The 22,010-nt window shown below is 37.5% G+C and overlaps 3 protein-coding genes across 3 annotated transcripts; all 3 read left to right on the top strand.

Moving 5' to 3' along the window:
• Positions 1-51: 51 nt before the first annotated feature.
• LOC147759730 (uncharacterized) lies at positions 52-3,760 on the top strand. The gene is made up of 3 exons (XM_086997281.1): positions 52-667; positions 1,783-1,894; positions 2,302-3,760. The coding sequence occupies exons 1-3, from the start codon at positions 494-496 to the stop codon at positions 2,316-2,318; spliced, it is 303 nt and encodes a 100-aa protein (XP_086853407.1). The 5' UTR covers positions 52-493; the 3' UTR covers positions 2,319-3,760.
• A 326-nt stretch (positions 3,761-4,086) lies between these two features.
• On the top strand, positions 4,087-11,679 carry LOC106157301 (beta-1,4-N-acetylgalactosaminyltransferase bre-4). The gene is made up of 7 exons (XM_086997054.1): positions 4,087-5,791; positions 6,343-6,424; positions 7,117-7,349; positions 8,441-8,634; positions 8,995-9,117; positions 9,772-9,876; positions 10,276-11,679. Exons 1-7 carry the CDS (start codon positions 5,603-5,605, stop codon positions 10,409-10,411), a joined length of 1,062 nt encoding a protein of 353 aa, XP_086853180.1. The 5' UTR covers positions 4,087-5,602; the 3' UTR covers positions 10,412-11,679.
• A 779-nt stretch (positions 11,680-12,458) lies between these two features.
• LOC106157300 (beta-1,4-galactosyltransferase 3-like) lies at positions 12,459-21,994 on the top strand. Its single transcript, XM_086997055.1, has 7 exons — positions 12,459-13,896; positions 17,734-17,767; positions 19,224-19,456; positions 19,790-19,983; positions 20,452-20,574; positions 21,361-21,465; positions 21,760-21,994. Exons 1-7 carry the CDS (start codon positions 13,723-13,725, stop codon positions 21,893-21,895), a joined length of 999 nt encoding a protein of 332 aa, XP_086853181.1. The 5' UTR covers positions 12,459-13,722; the 3' UTR covers positions 21,896-21,994.
• The last annotated feature ends 16 nt before the right edge of the window (positions 21,995-22,010 follow it).

Below are 22,010 nucleotides of genomic sequence, written 5' to 3'. Positions count from 1 at the left end.
CTATGATTCTGCAAAGATTTTTTTTTTAATCCTGTCACTACTAGTAATTAAATTATTTACCCTGTTCACTTGCCATATTCCCAAAGTAAGAAGATAAATGGCTATTGTGTAGATTATTATCTTTAATATAATTTATTTAAGAACATAATTTATTTTCAAACCCCAACATGTGCACATACATACAAACTGTTGTCAGTCAAAAATGGGATAACAGTACATCAGAACAACTGGGAACAGAACTTGAAAAAAGTCAAATGATATATGAAAATGGTTTTGACTAAATCCCATAAAAAAAGAAGTTTTTACATTGGATATTTATCAAAGGCCTGCAAATATAAAAATGATAGATTGATATCTGAAAATGCATATTTAAACTGAATAGCCAACTCACATAAAAGATGTTATTTTTACAAAAAGAAAATAAAAAAGGAAAGAGGACCAATGTATCAAAGAACTGTTTGTGATTGGACATATCACAAACATCTTTCTACAGATGACAAATACAGTTCCCCACACCCCCCTCTCCCATGTTCAGCAAATACTTGTTTTAAATTTTGTCAACATGACAGAAAGCAAAGTCATCCAGTCACCAGCAGAGCCAGTAGCAAGCATAAGGAAGAACTTATCCACACCCCTAGATCCAAGGACAACAGATTCACACAGGAAGGTATCAATGTCTTTTGAAAATGGTTGTTCAAACTTTTCAAAAACGTGATTTTCACTTGGAGTGGTACTAAGCATTGACAGGTATTTAGTTGATGTTTGAGATGATCTCAAACTTAAAAACTATGTTTTGACAATTTGCAAACATTTTTGTAACAATTTTTAATAAGCACAGTCACACATGAGAACAGAAAATGATCAGGTATATTTATATTCAGGATATATATTATCTGCTTCAACAAAACAAAAAGCACTTTTGAGAGAAAAAATGTGCTCTGAAAAATTGCTCTTTACAAAGCACATCTAACACTGAGCAGCATGAGGAAAGATGCATGATTTTTATGAGCTTGGATATGTTCACCAAGCCAGTTAACAAAAGACCAAGTTAACAGAACATAACTTGTGTTGACAGAATGTATTTTAAACCATTTTGCAAACGACATCTAGAGATGAAGCACAACCAATGACACAAAATATTTTTATATTTTATTCTGAACTCCAAAAATGACACTTAACCTTTAAAATCTCAAGATATTCATCTATGATTTTCCAAGTTTTTTTTTCTGCTAGAATGCTAACATGTAAAAGTAAAACTGAAGTTTTTTGCACTCATTTTATTTTGTTAAAAGGAAAATTTGAATAAAAGGTACATTCTTGGACACCTGTACTACTGCCCATGGTGAACAATACCAGTATGTAAAGATAAACATTTGGCTTTATATTTTTTATGACCTCTGGGTAGTTGAGGAATCCAGAAATATCATACCCTGATGTGCAGAAGAGTATGTGCAAACATCTGCAATTTGCCAGTAACATGTCCATTTCATGGCTCTTATATATATATATATATATATATATATATATATATGCATTTTTTTTCTATAAACAAAATTCGGTATTTCATAAACCCAGATTTCTTGACCTTGCATGTGCTACTAGTAGCAAATTGACTCAGATAACCATGACTTTAAAAAAATGATGTAACTTTTTTTAATAATGTGCAATTTTAAATTTAACTTATCAGATAAACAGAAAGCTACTTTGAAAATAAAAGCCATTGCATAGATTATAAAGTTTTTTAATATGTCAAAAGTTTATTTAAAATCTTAATAATTTTAGGATTATTACCTGCTGTCTGCCCAGGTTAGTTCTGAGGGCAGATTTCATGGGAAAAAGAACTCTTCATGCTCTAGGGGTCAGAAGAATTCTGCACCTGGAAGGTATTGTATTTGTAAGTAGAATTGAATTTTCAATGTTTTAAAACAATTGTCACTTTAATGTGATAGGGGAATGGGTTGATTTTTAGGAAAGAAACAATTGCATATAATTTGGAATGCTGAAAGGATTTTATCTCTGTTATTACCGGGCAGGGGGGTGAATTACATGTATTAATTGGGACAAGTGGTAATTTGGATGTAATTTAAAAAAAGAAAAAACTGGCATATAGTTATTTCCCAGCAGGCAAACGACATTGATTTTACGTTGATTCAACGTTGATCCACCAAAATTAACATTGATTCAATGGTGAATCAATGTCGATTGTCTGCTGGGATGTATATGACACTGGCCAGATTTAACATGGGTTGTAGCTCCAGAGGTAAAACGATTAACAGACTACTGTTATGTCATGTGTTCCAGGGCCATTGCCAGTATGAAGACCATCTGGATAATAGACTGGCAATTCGTCCACAGCCTCACACTTCACTGGATGTGGGACTGGACTGTGTGGCATCAACACAGCACCTTACATGGCATCGCCAACACTGTGTATGGAATCCCCATCGCAACTTATAAGACATCTTCGTGGGAACTTTATAGCTTCTCCATGGTAACATAAGATATCTTCATTGCACCGTGTATGGGACCTTGCATAGCATCTCCAACATACTGTGTATGGAATCCCCTTGGTAACTTACAGGACGTCTTCATTGTAACTTTACGGCTTCTCCATGGTAACATAGGACATCGTAATGGTACCGTGTATGGAACCTTGCATGCCATCTCCAACACTGTGGGAACTTTATGGCTTATCCATGGTAACAGGACATCTTCATGGTGCTGTGTATGGCACTTCCTTACAGGGAATGCTCATGATCCATGGTAACTGACAGGGCATCTTCATTGTACTGTGAATTGCATCTCCAAAACACTCTACAGAACATATTCATGATACAAGTATGCCATCCTTAAGGTACTGTGTATGACATCTCCATGGTAACTCACATGGCAGCATCATGGTACCTTGCGTGCCATGGCCATGGTATGGCTTGCTTATGACACTGAGTGGAATATACCATGGCTACAGAGAGAATTCCTTTCACTAGATATTTCTCTGGCAGTTTATTTGGACTTATCAGTATTGTGTTCAGCAAGAACATTAAAAAAACGGTGCCATCGCCCAGATGACTTTTAGTAGAGAGAATTAATCTTTATGGTACCATGTGTGGAATTGTTTTAATATGGAACATAGTATGACCTCTCGGGTTATGTGTATGTGTCTACTCCACATATATACCCGTACATTGTGAAGGTGTTATGACACCACTTTGACTGGCAGACAGACAGACTTGTGCAATGGTAGGCAAAAGTTGACCCCGGGAAATTGGTCATCGTAAGCCTTTACATTGTCACAATTGCTGGTGGTCAAATTAATAGTGACTGGCTATACTGTAAAAATAGAAAGCTTGACTTTATAGAAAACAGACAGACACCCAGTCTTCAACAGAGCCAGTGGCAAGGGAAAGCTCCAGTGGGATTATGCCTTTACCATGTTGCAAGCGCGTCATCACGACTTTCTCTCTTCGTGCAGTGTACCCGTTGTAGTTTAGGCTTAGTTCTTTACATTGTGATATTGTTTCAGTCATTTCACTGTTTATTATTTAAACGTCATGGATTGTGAGAAAAATTGAGTGAAGGAGCGTTTAATTTTTGTTTTTATCAACCTATACCTTACTGAAGTTTCCCAATAAAAAATTAAGTTTGTTTTGAATGTGCTTTAAAATGGTATGTACATGTATTCTTTTAAAATATTTATAAAACTTCTGTGTAATGTAAAGCAAAATTTTTTTTTCAGAAATAAAACCCGTATTAAAATTAATATATTAATGCCATCTAGGAAAAGCGTCACTGTTGTGATAGCCCGACTACATATTGGACATAAATTTATTATATTATGTACATAAATTTATTATATTATTTATTATATTATGACGTTTGACTACGTATCTAGATATATGTACCATCTTCAGTTACACGCTTATGATCAGTCACTCTTGGACAAATGGGTTCGTTGGCTGGGAATTAATTTTTCATTTATTGTTCATTTGATCATTATTATTTGTTTATTTTATATATATTTATATATATATATATATTTATTTATTTATTTGGGGGGGGGGGGGGGAGTGCAATCTTGGAGAGCACTTGAAGGTCTACAAAAATACTCCCAGGAAGCCTACTTGCAAGCCGGAATACTCATCCAGACACTCACTGGATGAAAGGGGGAAAACCTCTGACGACCGGACTGGGAAAAAGTACGTAAAGGACTTGCACTTATAATGACCGATCCCAAAAACATATTCAAATGTCTCGAAAGCAGAAGGGGAGGTAACCCCCCCCCCTCCCCCCATCCTCCCTTAGCCTACGACTCTGCAAGATCCTAAAACCTTTTGACCAGATCTGATATTTTCGCAATACAGACACTATCTGCAAAGTTTATAACGTATGGTGACACTGTTTGCAAAAAGCAGCCTGCAAACGTACGCTTCCCATCGCGTTAATCTTTCATCGTACAATTCTATATGAAACTGCGGGTTCTGAATTATTTGAAGAGACATTGGTTTGTTTTGCTGATTATCCCATTCTCAACTGAGGAACCAGCTGTCAGCCTGGCGTCTTATATGATATTATTTACCGATTTTATACAGGGCTTCCTATAGAAAAGACTTCATGTCTTTTAAAACGCTTGCCGTATAAAGGTAAAATGTTCACTCCATGCGCCTGCTAGTCTCCGTGAACAAGTTATACGTCCACTCGGAAATTGTATGTAAATAATAGAAGCATCCAATTATTAATGCGAAACAGGATTTCAATTTATTTGATAACAGGAAAATCTGATGATTACAAAGAAAAGCTATACCACCACGAAACACAGTAACTCCTGTAGACGTAGCAGCAGTTCGACGAGCTCTCTGTCCACCTTGGTCGATGTGAAGTAAAAGTAGATGGAACGAATTTTAAAAGTTCACTAAAGAAATTCTGAAAGAAACCAACGTGGAAAACAAGCGTACAGGTAGTAGCGTATATCAATCTGGAGTAAGTCTCGGGACTGGTGCCACGTAGCCGGGATAGTGCTGATATGGCGCTTCTTCTGCAACACAAGGGGTGAGCGCGTGCAAGTATCAGGGATGATTTCCGGACGTAATTTTTCTCTCTGCCACAGTAGTAATTTTTGACATGTGTGCACGTATTTGTCGTGAAACCGGGAAATCGTAGGCCTACCTGTAAACAGAAACTCTGAAAGCTAGTATTGACCAGGTTGTGCTCAAACGGAGAAGCGTCCTGATTTTTGATAGGTTAACCCGCAGTTTAACCTGCAAAGAGAATCTCTTTAAGTCTAGTATTTAGTGATTTTGAAGGAGCAGTGTCGAGTATATTCCAATACCTTCAACTGTGATAAAACATCAAGGACGAAAACTGTGTGAAGAGAATGGTCGAGTGAATTTTTTAAAATAGGCCTACATGAAATACATGCACCGTGCAGCGTTAGCGTTGTTATTATGTACAGCGATAGACTCTTATAGAAAATTGACAAGGCGTCTATGACATCAGGCGTCAAGGGACTTGGCTCTTAGACTAACAAACACCAGGAATTACACGCCTTCGATATCCACAAACGTAGGCCTGGAAAATCCCAAGACAGTTCAGACTATAGTTAGCAATGGTGCGTTGCAGTAGGGTCGTTTTTCGGATTTTACTCTCTTGCCAGGTAGTGGTGGCTGTGTATATTATAGTGCACTTAGAAGATAAAACTCGTAACTCGAGTAGACCGCTCGCCACTGGAACGGGGAATGTGTCATTTCATACAAGGGATCTAGTGACGAATCCTGAAAACTCTACTGGTGCTGTCGTAAGTATCAATCTGGGGTGACTTGAGGTCTAACATATTTATTTTCTGTGGTTCTAGACCCGATTGCAAACATAGACTTGGTTCCCATGCCTAGATCGATCTAACTGGATGGATCCATCTCCAAGGGGTTTCTCGCTAAAGTACTAGATGTCTGGCACGCCTACTGAAGCTGCTAAACGATAGTTAATTACATCAAAGCTGCTTAGGTTGATTGCAGTTTAGCGAGAATCCCCTTGGAGATACATCGATCCACTGGTAGTACGATAGGGTCTGGGAATGGTCCCATAAACTCTGTAAAATTAACACTTTGAAACGATATTTTAGACCAAGTCAGTTGTTGATCCGTATTGTTTGAAGGCTGAAAGTTTTACAGTGTATTTGATAAGATAAAATACAGTGCCTCCTGTATCTTGTTTATCTTGTATTGTTTTCAGCCCTGTTTCGCTTAATGCATATAAAATGCATATAAAACATCCTATAATTACTACCGGTACAATGGCAAATGATGGTAAAATGAAACCATATTAAAATGGAAGCTACCACTTTTTCAGGATAACCAAACCACGGTCCAATTCCACCTTTCAGAGAGACAAACACGTGGTTCTCTGTGTTCCGAATCTCCTGAAAAACTAGGTAAGTCAGCAAAGAAGTATTTTTGAATAATAATATAAAACTAATCAAAAAAACTAATAAAAAGGGACGTTGGATGACAAAAATGTTGATGATGAAGTCCTATGCTAACAACGTAAGCATGTTATTTGTACCACCTGTTGTCTTCATTGACCTAAAAGAAAATTGAGAGACGTCTGATGACTCTGATGACTTGTAAGGAATCCGAGGCAAAGGCACGGTACCGGTATAAAGATGTTATTCAAAAATCTCCTAGAGATAATGGGAGATTAAATATCTTCAACATAGGCTTTCAGATTTAACAGAGAGTTCTGTGATTAAAAACTTTGTTTTGTTAAATAGGCCCTAATACATAATTTGGCTATTAATACCTAGCATATAATTATAACTCTAGTTGATATGTCTAAGGAAAGGGGAATTCGATTTATATAAAAAAAAATAATAATAAATTTATTTTTGAGTCTAAAATCCATTATAACATGTTCAGAAGACTTTACATATACATAAAACAATTACTTAAGAGCTCAATTATTAGGAATAGATAAATTACAGAGCTTAATGACAAAAAAATTTAAGAGTATTCTAGATAAAACATACGGATTCTCACGTCGAACAGACACGCCTATGTCCAAAACAAACGTAAATTATTATTATTATTATTATTATTTACGTCCCTGGTCAATTTCCTATTCCAGTTGGTTCTCTAAAAATTGACTTGTTTCCCGTTCGGATGGCAGAAACTAGTGGTGAAAACCACGATGTTGAACTCGGAGGTCACTGGTCCCCACGTGACTGTTTAGCGAGATCTCGCGTGATTATAATTATACCTTATAGGGACAGACTAGATCACCTCAAGAGGTGGCTACATCATTATCATCCCATATTGAAGAGGCAACTTTTGGATTATAGGGTAGTGGTCACTGAACAGGTAGGAATTAAAAAATTAACAGACTTTGAAAAGAAAAATTATGTGAACCGTCATGCTTGCTAGAGGTTTTAACAACATTCCTTCAGGGCCCTGGATTATATCGTAGACTATACTATAATATATATATATATATATATATATATATATATATATATATATATATATAAATATATATAGGCCCGAGAGAGAGAGAGAGAGAGAGGGAGTATAGGCTACGATACAATTCCTTGGTAGAATGTTGTTAAGATTCTACAAAGGACCGTTAATTTATCAACAGACTGATTTCAACTCTAGATAACTATTTATTTATCTATTGTTAGGCCACACTTTTTTATTTTTATGGATGACATCCTGCGCGCGCACCGATTTTCGTCCGTTCTCCAAAAAAAAAAAAAAAATCTCCCCCCCCCCCCCCCCCCCCATCGAAGTCGGTTGTCGCAAACGTCGTTATTGAATTTGCCGGAAAATGTGCTTTCTGCGCATGCGTATTACTGCCACGTGGAAATATGGCCGCTTTGCCTTCAAATTCATCTCTAGGATTACTTTCAAATTACAGGACAATTAATTATATAAAGTCATAAAGAGAACGGGGCCGTCGTTTTGGATTGTTATGCCATTGATATTGGGCATGGACCCGTAGCCAGCAATTTCAAAAGGGGGAGGTTCTTTTTTTTTTTTTTTTTTTTGAAAAAGTGGACCATTTTTCCATAAAAACTTAATGTATCTAGATCAAATTTTACCCAGAGTGGACCTTTTCCCAGCAAAAGGGGTGGTTCTTTCGAACCCCCTGGTTACGGGCCGGTCTATTCCTGACTTTTTTTTTTACCTTTCTACGAAGTATTCACAATGCTTTAATATTTTGAGAGCATGGATGAAGACATATTGTTAGTTTGATACATGTTTCTGTGGTAAATTTGTGTTTCCAGCTGTGTACTGACAGCATTCCTTTACTTAAGCAGCATTTTTTTTTTTTTTTTTTGCCCTCTCGCACCGATTTCGGGGACCCCAGAGGATGTCATCCATAGAAATAAAAAAGTGTGGCCTTATTAACTTTATTTATTTCTTTATTTATTATCTGACATTGTTTTCAGTACGGAAATGGAATATTTAACAAAGGTAGAATAATGAATGCAGCATTTCTAGAATGTAGAAAGGCTTACCGGTTTGACTGCGTTATCTTCCACGATGTTGACATGTTGTTGGAGAATGACCGCAATATGTACGTGTGCGGAAACGACACCTCACCTAAACACCTATCGCCAGCTGTGGACCAGTTTCACTATAAGTATGTTCAAGATGCACATTGTAGTCTGCTGTTGTAATGAATCTCAACTAACACAATCATATACGTCCATGGCAACAACATTGCAGTGGGCACAGCAAGCACAATATTTCTGCAAAGAAACAGTCATGCGTCACAACTAATGCAAACTTAATCCACACACTTACACCTTTATTAACAAAGCAAACAAAATGCTTTGAATTTCAGCAATTCCCACATAGGGATTTCCTTTCCTTTTTCTACTTTTCATAGGTTTGAACAATACAAGGAAGAGCTAAATGCCTTCATGATATAATTTAAAATCATAAGCATCCATAAGTACTTTTTTGCTTCTAATTTTTGTTATCTTTCACGGTATTTCAGATTATTTTATCTTGGTCTCGTGGGAGGAGTGTTGGCTATTCCAGTCAACACTTTTGTGACGGTCAACGGGTACAGCAACCAGTTCTGGGGCTGGGGAGGAGAAGATGACGACATGTGGGAACGGTAAGTGTTGTCGGAAGTGAAGATGACAACATGTGAGGACGGTAAGTGTTGTCGGAAGTGAAGATGACGACATGTGAGGATGGTAAGTGTTGTCGGAAGTGAAGATGACGACATGTGAGGATGGTAAGTATTGTTGGAAGTGAAGATGACGACATGTGGGAACGGGAAGTGTTGTCGGAAGTGAAGATGACAACATGTGAGGACGGTAAGTGTTGTCGGAGGTGAAGATGATGGCATGTGGGAATGGTAAGTATTTTGGAAAGTGGAGATAGGAACATGTGATCTTAATATCATTTATGCACTGAACAGACATCTCATGAATTAAACTAAGTGATTTGAAAAAAATTTTCTGAACTAATAATAAGCTGGGAAAGTATCGCTTTATGTTGTAAATCCACCTGTTACATTTTATTTTTCGAATAAATATTTTCTTTACAGTCTTTTTCCTAACCAATTATTATTATTATTTTTTTTTTTCATTTTATTTTTTTTTTCTGATGTTCCGACCTATAGCCAACACTGAGGGCCACGCTAAAAGCTGCCTTATTTCTATGGAATGGGAGCTTTCAGAACAAGTTTATCTCGTATAATCACATACTATCACGCTTGCACCATTGCAGTCTTGTTGTACATTTCAAGATTTTTGTTTTTTAGATTTGTCGCTGTGAATGCCACAGTGAAGAGACCGCCCCTAACCATAGGGCGCTACACCATGAATAAACATGCCAGCAGAAGAGGACAGGCCAACTACACCATGATGTAAGCATGTGTGATGTGAATACAGTGGTGATAAATGTGTCAGTGTGGTAGGTGTGGTGCTTTGTAACAATGAATGTTTCGCCTTTACTTATTTTTACAACAGTATTTGTAAAACTTAATTTAAAAGTATTTTTCCTCAGTTCAGATATATTGCTATATGGTCGTGACTGTAGAGTTTTACTCTTAGCCTATACTATGGCCCATCAAGATAATCTCTTTAACTTATTAACCTTTCAAGTTTTGTCGGAACGCTTAAATATCACTTTACTATACCCTGTTATTTTGATGGGTTGAATGCCCATTTCAATAACTGCATGTCACATAAATCATTCAATAACTGCGTGTCACATAAATCATTCAATAACTGCATGTCACATAAATCTCTTGAAATTTTTCCAGATATCCACTTTTGAAGACAAGTCGGTCAAGGATGAGAAGTGACGGACTGAACAACATCAGTTATTCATTGGTCACCGTGAAACTTCACAGACTTTATACACATTTAGTTTTCGATGTCGACACCAGCGCGTCTTGACTAGATTCGACGATGAGCAGTTTGCGCCACCTACAGTGTTGTTTTTAAAATTATTATTATTATTATTATTATTTGGTCTTGAATATGACTTACAAATAACGTACCAGTGGATGAAAACAAAAATGCAATAAATTCACAATTTAAATGATACGATGTCAAATATAAAGTGCCATTTATACTTGCCCACAGTAACATTACAATATGCGATTGTGCAGGTGTAGAAAATGACAGATGTCCTGTTTGAAGTTTTAACAATTATTGAAGTAATCCATCTCGAAACAGTGGAATGAACTGTTACAGCATATGCGTTAAACTGTTTATATGGATCTTAGCACCTTGTAAAACCAAACTTAAAATTTTCTCTTTTATGTATAGGCCCTATATATTTCATGGCAATTGATAATTTTAGTCAATATAATTGTATTTTGTGATTTTAAAATGTGTACTTTGATATTTTAAATTGAATGTCTCAATTCCCTATCTTACTATTATGCAAAGTGCTTAGAAAAAGACGAAGCTTTGCGTCAAAATGCATTATTATTTCTTTTGTAAAAAGTGATTTAAGTCGTAATCTATTAATTAATTAATGATTTATATCTTGTTAAGTATTATTCTGTCTGTGAAAACAAAATGTTAGTTGTAGACGATTTTTTACTGAATTTTTGGAGACTGTCGGGATTGGACCAAGTAGCAAACGATGAGATATCGGTGATTATCCATTAGTTTTCATCACTTAATTAGATAATTAATAAAGTAATTTAAAAAGTATTTTGTGTATTAGCATTATTATGGACGGATTTTGCTAAAGGTTCGAGGGCATGTCAATATAGAATATATTCTGGTTGTCAGGGGCCACTAATTTGTCGATAATATTTTAAATATCTAGATATTATTCGTAAATATGAAGTTGGCAGTGTGAGTTGACACCTGATAGTCTTTGTATTATTGTAAAAAGTACCTTTCGATAAAATTCACTCATTGGAAGTTCAAATTTCATAGTCCTTGATTCAAGCCTGGTAATTTTGTAGATCTAGATAATTTGCACTGAAGTCCTTGTGTGTGTCCACCTTCAAAGGTGGACATGGGTTGAAAGTTGCCAAACAGTTTCTGATTTAGTTAATTGACATATTTTTTCACACCGTTGTGTATAATAATCTAAAAACTTACATAGAACTGGTGGAGGGGTTTTGATTGAAGCCGCGAGGTTTGACCTTGACTGTATCGCATAACTTAAAAGTATAGCAAAATATATTTTGTTGAAGTTTCAATATGGAGTCCTTTCATTCTTTTCCATGTGCAGAGTTTTAGACGCAGGACCTTGCAATCTCTGTTGCAGATTTAGGGATCGCGTTATCCAAAGGCGAGAGCCTCCACATGTGGGGCGTGGCTTTTCAGGGTTAATATTAAAGGATATTTTATATTATATCTGGATAATGATAAATAGGGCCTCGACAAAGTTTAATGCTTAATTATAACATCGGGTAATAATAAAAAGGGTCTCGATAAAGTGGCTTTGCTCGCCTTGGTCTTAAATTTTCGGCACAGGAAGTAAGGTCTATTCTTGTCTGCCGTACTGGACCTCAGGAGTATATCCTGACGGAATTGTGACAGAAACGCAGGGACAGGTAGAAAGGAAAATGAGATCAAAAGTGAAGAAAAGGTTAATAAATACTGTATCGTACCTGTAAGGTGCCTGGAATTGAAGAGGTTCTGTAAGGATAATTGCATACTTAAGACGTAACTGACAACTAGATATATGCGTCTCTAAGAAAGTAAAAAATTTTTCTTGAAACAAATTGAAACAGGATTTAAAATGCACTCAATGTAAAAATTTCTAGTAAATTTTATATTAAATACATTTTTTTCATGATTTAGTATATTATTGTAGGTACAATGATTGCACAGGCAGTACTAGCAGCACAACTAGCACAATCTCAGTCTGTCCACTTATCATTTGCATAAGTGAGAAGTAGTTCACCTGACCTGCTAGCCTTTTCATTTTGGCAGACATTGGAAAGTAGTGAGACAGGCAGGACCTCAGCTTAGAAGATAGCAAAAAAAGTAAGCATATGACATTTATGTAATTATTTAAAAGTAATGTTATTCACACTTTATTGTTACAGTATTAGTGTATGTTTAAAATTAGAGAATGTACTGTAGTTACTACTAGTAAGTGTTTGGTCACACAATAGTGTTACAATAGTGTTGGCAATATCATATGTAAGTGACTTATTCTACAGAGCCATTTTTATCTCAAATTCATTTAGGTTTTAACATGTAAAGTGAATGAGACTGAGTGTACATAATCAACTTATTAAAGAAATAGGGAGGTAATGGTAAGTTTATGTTATAACAATGTATAATTGCTTTGTTGGATGTGCATGTTCCCAATGGGTTTAGTCGTGTGTGTAGAGCTAACTGGATGTGTTATCAAAAACAAGCTGTCAAATTTATGAAATGACAAATATGTAGCTTTGTGTTAATGAGGAATTGGCTGCCTTTAATAAACAGTGTTTGGAAAACGTATAATAACATGTAAATTTGATTTGATGAGATTGTATTATGATATATTTATTATTTATTTATTATTGCATTTTGTTTTCCTTTTAGTTTCACGGTTGTTTGTTGATTCAAACAAGAATAAAGAATACAGTACAACCCGAAAGCATTGCTCCTTGTTACCTGTCTGTCTACAATTATTATTATTATTATTATTATTATTATTATTATTATTGACCCACCGTGGAGGAAGTCTGCCTTCTCTTAATGCTTTTCCAATTATTATTATTTTTATGAAGGCACCATCAGCATAATGTGGGACCTGTATGGTGACGGCACTTAAATAAAGTATAAAAACGTGTAGTCAGCGTTCATGATATACAGCCATATCCCCTTACATTGTACAGGGTCGCGCGTATGGTTCGTATGAAACGTGTCAACGGCAAAACCCATTAGGTTAACTATATATTGATTTTGAGATAAGAGAGCGTTCGGTTTGATGTTGTGTCCTGAGCGGCGATCAATTAAACCGATATGGCAGGTTACACTGAACGACTATAAGCATATACAGAAATAGAGGAGATTCTCGCTGCTGTGGTAGATAAAATTTGCCTATACTTGAACAGTAGAGACGGGAGTGTTGTAGATCCGCCAAAGTGTAACCCGGATCAGGTCAGGATTTTACAGTGCACGGGAACAATACGGAAGTTTAACAAAAGGTGAAATTTCAGAAATGGTGAAAAGCACCAATAGGCGTTGCTCTCATGAGGAGAGAATTCCCTACGTTTGAGTTGACGGAAATCTGCTAACTAATGGAGAAGTACATGAGACAGGTGGTGTTGGCATCGCTTGTGTTTTTATCGGTGTATGTAATATTGTACTTGATGGTGCGACATGGTGTCCTGGTGGAGACGAAAGGACGAAGAGCTGTCCTAGTTAATAACACGATGAATATTACTGATTGGATTATCAGTGAAACGACTGCGGTAAGTACGCTTCATGCCCCCCTCCACCCCCAAGGAACCAACCTGTTTCTCTGTACATGTGACTGTCTGTCTTTGTGTCTGTCTGTCTGTCTGTCTGCCTAGAAGAGTTTAATTGTTTGTTAGTCAAAATGTATTTTCTTCTCCTTTCAACCCTGTATCTACTCGCCTCTATACGTTGCCATGTAGTACCGTATGTATATATTTCGTTCAAGGCATTTGTATGGAAGCGTATAAGTGCCACAACACACAACAAAATCACTCAACACACAACACAATTTCAACACGACACATTTCACTTCTCGACACAACACCAAAGAAAATCGCAACACAACACATTAACTTCTCGACACAACGGAAATAGATGGCACTTTCGGCGTGGACGTCTTGGAAAAGCCGCAAAAACCCACAGAACGATTCTGTGATTGTTTCCTTATTTTCTCAAGGCATTTATAATAATGTGTCACTTTTGGGTCCAGGAAAAGCGCACTTTTGAAAACATTGTATTACAGAGAAGTTTTAATATCAGATAATCTGTTGTGAATGTTGCATATTCTATGCTCTGTGTGTGTGTGTGTGTGTGTGTGTGTGTGTGTGTGTGTGTGTGTGTGTGTATTGAGGGAGGGGGGGTATTGATGTTGAGAGTATTGAAGCCGGGGGATATATCGTTACTTGTTCCTGTGCTCACATAAATTGAAATTCTAATATTGTAAATGCAACATAAACATTTGATAATCAATGCAATGTATCTTATCTAAATAAATTAGTACAGTAAATGTATTCTAACACTTGCAATTTTGCTCCTTATGCTTGTAAGCATGTAATCTCAAGGGGTGTTCTACATAATTAATATATTAATAATAGCATAAAAACATTAAATACTTTTAAAAATAACATGTTGTCTATCTGGCTGTTACAATATTGGAATTTCAATTCATGTGAGCACAGGAAGTTTTGTTTTATTCAATTAAATTTGGAAGTGTCAAATAGGGTATATGCAGTGTCAAATAGAGCGCTGAAGTTTCGTTTTTTAAAAACGATTCTAGTGCCCAGAAACCAGAGTCGTTTTTCGAAAAACGATTCTGGCAGCCAGAAACTAGTGTCGTTTTTCAAAAACGATTCTGAGAAGCCAGAATCGTATCTGCGGAGAGAAACAGGGGTGGGCGGAGGGAGAAGCAAGCAGCAGTGAGCGTATACCGCGACTATGTAACCCTCATCGCGAAAGCCGGGCAGGTTCTTACGATATCTCTTCGACGTACGCTGAGACCGAGACGGTCGCCGATTTTTGCCTACGGGGTACGGGCAACCCTCATCGCAGAAGCTTGCTAGGTTGTTTACAGTGTAACGGTCTTTCCTTGCCGCGCTGGGAGGCCGAGTTGACCGTCTGTACCGGTCACAGTCAGCCTGCACAGCGGAAGCCGGGAATGCAGTTTAAGTGGGGGTGGGGGTGGGGGAATAAGGGTGAGGTTGAAGAGGGGGAAGGCCCCCACGGGGACTGCCTTTGTAGTTTGAAATATAATTTTTAATTTTATTGCATTTTTGAAAAGGATTTTTACGGGGAGAAACAGGAGTGGACAGGGGAGAGGCAACGCGCGATTAAAGTCTACCGTGACCAGGTAACCTTCACAGCTGAAGTCGGAAAGGGTGTTATATGTTCTCTTCTCGCCGTGTGCTGAGACCGAGACGGTAGCGGTCAATGAAATGGGTGTCTTTTTTTAAAAAAACGATTCTGGCAACAAGAAACTACTGTCCTTTTTAAAAAACGATTCTGAAAAGCCAGAATCTTTTTTTTTTTTTTTTCAATAAAATTAAAAATGATACCTCAAACTACAAAGGAAGAACCTGGGGACCCTTCCCCCTCCTCGCTCTCTTCCGCCAACCCCCAACCCCACCAAAACACCCCTCACGGTTTTCGCTGTAAAGGTGGCCTGTGCCTCGTAGAGGCGGTCATCTAGTCTTGAGCGCACGGCGAGAAAAAAAACAAAACTCCCTGAATGCCCTGCCCGGCATCGGCGGTGCGCCGTAGGCAATGATCGGCGACCGTCTTGGTCTCAGCGCACGGCGAGGAGAGACCGTAACACCCTGTCCGGCTTTCACAGTGAGAGTTACCTAGTCGCGGTACACGCACAGCGCTGGTTGCCTCTCCCTCTGCTCACCCCTGTTTCTCTCCGCAAAAATGATTCTGGCTTCTCAGCATCGTTTTTGAAAAACGAAACTAGTTTCTGGTTGCCAGGTTCGTTTTTGAAAAACGACACTAGTTTCTGGTTGCCAGGTTCGTTTTTGAAAAATGAAACTGAAAACTGGAAACTAGACACTAACTTCAGCGCTCTGTGTCAAATTACAAGTTCGGCGTTACTGTTTACTATGAAATGCTAGTTAATGAAGTACAGATGTGCATTGAATGTATAAATTGTCACATATGATATTGGTCGGTCTGAGTACAATTAGAACACTAGCTATAGTTTTTAAATTGTTTTTATTATTTTTAATTTTAATTAATTATTTTTATTTTCTGTAATTTTGGGTTTATTTTATTTTTTTGTTTTAGATTCACGGTTTACTATTTTTCAGGTCAGCTGATAATTTGAATGAACCTGTTACTGTTTATAAGTGAAGAAAATTTTCTAAAATTTCATAATTATCCACTTATATTTTCCGTCAAACCCGCACCGATTGTCCCCAGCTACGATATATCCCCCGGCTTCAATACTCTCAACATCAATAATACCCCCCCCCCCCCCCAATACACACACACACACACACACAGCATAGAATATGCAACATTCACAACAAATTTTCTGATATTAAAACTTCTCTGTAATACAATGTTTTCAAAAATGCACTTTTCCTGGACCCAAAAGTGACACATTATTATAAATGCCTTGAGAAAAAAAGGAAACAATTACAGAATCGTTCTGTGGGTTTTCGCAGCTTTTCCAAGACGTCCGCGCCGAATCTATTTCCGTTGTGTCGAGAAGTTAATGTGTTGTGTTGCGATTTTCTTTGGTGTCGTGTTGAGAAGTTAAATGTGTCGTGTTGAAATTGTGTTGTGTGTTGAGTGATTTTGTTGTGTGTTGTGGCACTTATACGCTTCCATACATTTGACCTGATCCTTTTTTATTACACTCACACTCAGCACACGGTTTTTGTTGTGTACAAAGACCGTACGTGGTTCAATATTTAATTGTCCCACCACAACAGTGGCGTATTCAATACAGTCTGCATATGACGGCTCTGTCCCCCAGTCAGTAGCTTGAAAATGGTTCGTGAGCATGACAAGGAATATATCACTGATTGCGTGATATATTTTCACGTGTACAAATCACCCTTTCACTCTGACTCACAGGTACAGGTAGCAGTGGTGGAGTTAGAGGGGGGGGGGGGTCAGGGGGTTCCTGACCACTCTTTGGTTTCTAAAAATATATCACACCAATATTCCCCTCTTGAAATTGCACTAGCTGAATCATAATTCTAAACCTTAAACCCCGGCTAGTGCGTAGAACAAAAGTCTCTGTCGTGCTGTACGAGGAAGCATGTCATGTCGAGTGCGTTCCACTGTCAGTTGCATTCCCGTTACTCACTAGTGTAGTAGCCAATCAGAGGCCGTGGTATAAGCCAGATACAACACTCGTTGCCGAGATGTACGTGAAAATTAATTGTGTATTGCCTCGCCTGCGGCTCGACAATACACTCGTAATATTTAGTGTGTGTGTGTGTGTGTGTATGTGTGTGTTGTTATACATTTTTGAAATAGATTTTAAAAAATGTTACGTTGTCATGTTTACAGTATCTACGTTAACATTCATTATAGATGTCTGATCGATAACTTGTTTTTTTCAGCTCCCACTCTGTCCTCAGTCACCTGAACATTTAGGTGAGTCTACCGGAACGATCACATTGTACATGTTTATACTGTGTATATCACTGTACTGATATCACTGTATGTTAGCTGTTCAGTGTTAAAGTATTAATATCCACAGGACCTGTTCATCATCTGTTGATTTACAGACAATCTAGACCGCGAAATACAGTCATCACTAGGCGCGCACTTTCCGGGAAAAAATAAAAATCAATACGACTTTTTATATTCAGACTTACTTGGGTGGCTTATGACACTGACCTACAGGTAATACCGAAGTTATTCAGTGAATTTTGAATAGATAATTTTGCATTTTTTTCACTAATTGTCATTTTCAAGTTATGTCTTTGAATCCCCATGGGAATGAAGTCCTGTGGCAGTTATATCTTCAGAATGTCCCTATTACCTTTAGTATAATTTAAAATTGTGTGGTGATTGGTGCTGTTAAGCATAATGTAATATAAAATATATTTGCAAAACATTATGGATTCTGAAATGTATTTACAAAACCCCTATTTTGTGCAATGTCATCGTTAATATAATCAATGAAAAACTGTGTGTTTTATAAACCTCTAAGTAATGATTCAAAGCACCGAAATACAGGCCAAGTTTGGATAGCCGTTTTATTGGACTATTTTTCTTCAACGTGTTATTGGACTAGTTTTCTTCAAGGTGCGCATCGTTATTTTCTGCAATTCATCCCTCATTTGACAGCTTTACTGCCTTCTATAATATTGCATCAATATTAGCAAACCCCCATTTTGTGCATCATCAGTAATAATTTCTCCTTTATGGCTGCACAATAATTGACAGCTTTGCTTCCTGGTTAAATGCTGCTAGACACGTGTTCATCACATCGTGTGTGTTGAATACATTCACCGTTTATATCCTAAGATTCTCATTTTCCAATCGATTGCAAACTGCGGCTTGTTGCCTTATAAGTAAAACCGCATTCTGTAACCGCAGACAAAGTACGACGTGAATACTCATTTTCTGGTATTTTTTCTATATTTATCTTTGACCAACCACAAATAATGGCAACCATATTATTTAGTGATTTGCAACAATAGAAAATATTTTTAGGTACCCCAGTATGTGTGTTACTACATGTACTGGTATGTGTTAACTTATTTCTTTTATATATGCTACCTTATAAGCAATTTTAAGGTTGAATACCAGGGGCGGATTGAGGCCGTCTTCTGCGTCTTCCGGAAGACGGTCAGATTTTCAAGTTTACGTTAACAAGTATCTTATTTTTTCTGTCGGAAGACGGTCAGAAATGGAGGATGAATCAACAAAGATAATTTGGAAGACTGTCAGAAAATGTCTCTGGATCCGCCCCTGAATACTGAACGGTACATGTACTTCTGTATTTACTGTAAACATTATTTTGAATTTAAAAAAAAATGCACAAAACATTTGGTGAAATATTTATTTTATTTTATCCTTTATTCATTTATGTTTATTCCAGTTGGTCCATTGGCGGTTAAAACTAATGTTGTTAGCATGTCAAAAGCCGCTAGTGAAAATTTTAATCTGGATCCCGGAGGACATTGGAGCCCTCGTGACTGTGCGGCGAGATCTCGCGTGATCATAATCATTCCTTATCGGGACCGATTGGCTCATCTCACCCGGTGGTTACATCATTATCATCCCATATTTCAAAGGCAGCTTCTAGAGTACAGGATCGTTGTAACGGAGCAGGTGAGAGATGCCTACGTCATCAGATGTGTTAAATGTCATCAAATCCCGCCTTGTAAGATTATCCTCGTCTTTTCGACCATGTTGACGTCAGTGTGCAATGAAGTTGCTAAGAAAAATATGTCCAAAAAAAGTAAAAATGCACTGTTTAATGAGTACACGGGGGGGGGGGGGGGGGGGTAGTGATGTATGTTTTCAGAAAGGGTGAAAATGGCAAAACTTCATGTTTCTTCATACGCCCTTCCCCTATAAAAGTCTCATTGATTTGTCATTGATTTTTACATTCATCCTTTCAACCCTTTTAAAAATGCTTGATGTTGTTATTTTTATCTACAGTACGGGACAGGAACCTTTAACAAAGGTAGAATAATGAATGCAGCATTTCTAGAATGTAGAAAGGCTTTCCAGTTTGACTGCGTGATCTTCCACGACGTTGACATGTTATTGGAGAATGACCGCAATATGTACGTGTGTGGAAACGACACTACACCTAAGCACCTCTCCCCTGCTGTGGACAAGTTTCGCTATAAGTATGTTCAAGATATGCATTTAACGTAGTCTTTTATAGCAGTAGTGAATCTCAACTAGCACAATCATGCGTCAATAACACCACAACGAGGCATCTTAACTAACATAATCGCTTAACTTGTTCATGTGAATCATAATGATAAAATTTAAAACAGTTCAATTTGCTGAAAGTGTACCCAAGGAATATATCTGTTGTAACTGCTTGGTGTATCTAAGAGCATTCGTCCCAACACTTGGGACTTCATCAGTTTCACTGAAGTTACATGTATGTAACAGTGTACATGTAAAGTGAACAGTTTAATGAGAAACACTGTCACAGATGTGAGGCAGGTTGTCTCCCCACGTCCTTGTTTAGTTTGGGACAATATAGATCTTGGACCTTGACCCCCTGTGATTCAGCCGAGGGGTGAAGGAAGCCATTTACATTCGGACCCAGAGACCTTCACGGCTTTTTTTTGTTTAAATTTTAGGATAGTCTTTGACAATCTCGTTGGTGGAGTTTTAGTAATGACAGTTTCACTTTTCGAAGAAGTCAACGGGTACAGCAACGAGTACTGGGGCTGGGGAGGCGAAGATGACGACATGTGGGAACGGTAAGTGTTGTCGGAAATGAAGATAACAACATGTGTGAAGGGTAAGTGTTGTCGGGAATGAAGATGACGCCATGTGGAAACGGTACATGTAAGTGCTGTTGGAAGTGGAGATGGCCAAACGCGGAAACGGAAATGTCGTGAAAAATAAAACTTGACTACGTGGAGACAATAGTGTTTTCGAAAGTAATTTATGTAATATGCAAATATTCTGATTTTTTTATCCGTGAATTTGAGCTCTGTTGAAACATGATATTTACCGGTGACGTCGGTAATTTTGACCGATAACATCCTAAAAAGGGACGATTTTAATTAATTATACGACAATGCCGAGTGACGGAATCTTTTTCTGTTATCTTAGGGACCGTTCACATGCAAAATCTATTTTCTAAAAATCTATTTTCTATTCGCGGTATCTTGTGAGCATGGTCTGTGCCCTGAATACCCCTCGGCGTAATTACTAGCAGCGCGAGCCAGTTACTTCCAGAGCTGTAATTAATTCTCGGCTGCGCTCGGAGTGATCACAAGATACCGCGAATAGAAGATAGATTTTAAGAAAATAGATTTTTCATGTGAACGGAGTCTTAAAGCAGATTAATGTTTAAGTATAAAATCTTATTAAGAGAACAATTATAGATGTCGATTTTGGTCAACATGTTGTTCTGCAGACGTCTGGAAAGTGAGAAAGACCTTGGTTGCGCTGCGGTCGATTTCGCTTTTTTGAAATGTGCAAAACAGCATCCCGACCTCAGCCAAAGTCAATGATGGTATGATGCCACTTTGCTGCAGGTTTCTTGAGGTCAATGCCACTGTGGTACGGCCGCCACTAGCCATCGGGAGGTATAAGATGATAAAACACAAAAGTCGTGGAAATGAAGCCAATTACACCATAATGTAAGTGTGTTAGATGTCACAGTGTGTTAGGTGTGACATTGCATTAGATGTGACAGCGGTCCTCTCTAGATAGTAACCACGTCACAGTTGTAACCAATGGCAACAACAATGTGCTCCTTAACTGGAGAATCGTTTTTACAAGACCAAAACCTATTCCAGTTTGTCCTGTTACCTGTCTGTTCTACCTGTCCCTCCTTCCTTCGCGCCATTTTATAAAATCGGTAAATTTATTTGTTTTTTATTCTTATCTTTATTTTCTAATCAATTTTATTTTATTTTTCTATTGGATTGCAGAGATCCTCTACTAAAAACAAGCAGATCACGAATGCATCATGATGGACTTAGTAATTCCTCATATAGAATAGTCTACAAGTCATCCAAGCCTTTGTATACACATTTTATATTTGACATCAACACCGATAAGTCTTGACACGGCCATCTTGATTCTGTCACCGATTTTATAAGCGAGATATTCCATCATCTCGTTACCTATGATTGAATAAAAAGAATAAATTTATACGAAATATCATTTGATGTCGATGATT

The sequence above is a fragment of the Lingula anatina genome, chromosome 10, assembly GCF_051362555.1.
Source record: "Lingula anatina isolate TDL-2025a chromosome 10, LinAna3.0, whole genome shotgun sequence".
Classification (NCBI taxonomy): Eukaryota; Metazoa; Brachiopoda; class Lingulata; order Lingulida; family Lingulidae; genus Lingula; species Lingula anatina.
The sequence above is the reverse complement of the archived record's forward strand: the minus strand, read 5'-3'. Positions and strand labels throughout refer to the sequence as shown.

Excerpts from the sequence above, each read along its gene's own strand:
- LOC147759730 (XM_086997281.1), top strand. The coding sequence starts at position 494 with ATGACAAATACAGTTCCCCACACCCCCCTCTCCCATGTTCAGCAAATA. Across the intron at positions 668-1,782 it reads CAACAGATTCACACAGGAAG|GATTATTACCTGCTGTCTGC; the intron begins GTATCAATGTCT and ends TAATAATTTTAG.
- LOC106157301 (XM_086997054.1), top strand. The coding sequence starts at position 5,603 with ATGGTGCGTTGCAGTAGGGTCGTTTTTCGGATTTTACTCTCTTGCCAG. Across the intron at positions 7,350-8,440 it reads GGGTAGTGGTCACTGAACAG|TACGGAAATGGAATATTTAA; the intron begins GTAGGAATTAAA and ends CATTGTTTTCAG. Across the intron at positions 9,877-10,275 it reads CAGGCCAACTACACCATGAT|ATATCCACTTTTGAAGACAA; the intron begins GTAAGCATGTGT and ends AAATTTTTCCAG.
- LOC106157300 (XM_086997055.1), top strand. The coding sequence starts at position 13,723 with ATGGAGAAGTACATGAGACAGGTGGTGTTGGCATCGCTTGTGTTTTTA. Across the intron at positions 13,897-17,733 it reads TTATCAGTGAAACGACTGCG|CTCCCACTCTGTCCTCAGTC; the intron begins GTAAGTACGCTT and ends TGTTTTTTTCAG. Across the intron at positions 20,575-21,360 it reads GATGACGACATGTGGGAACG|GTTTCTTGAGGTCAATGCCA; the intron begins GTAAGTGTTGTC and ends ACTTTGCTGCAG.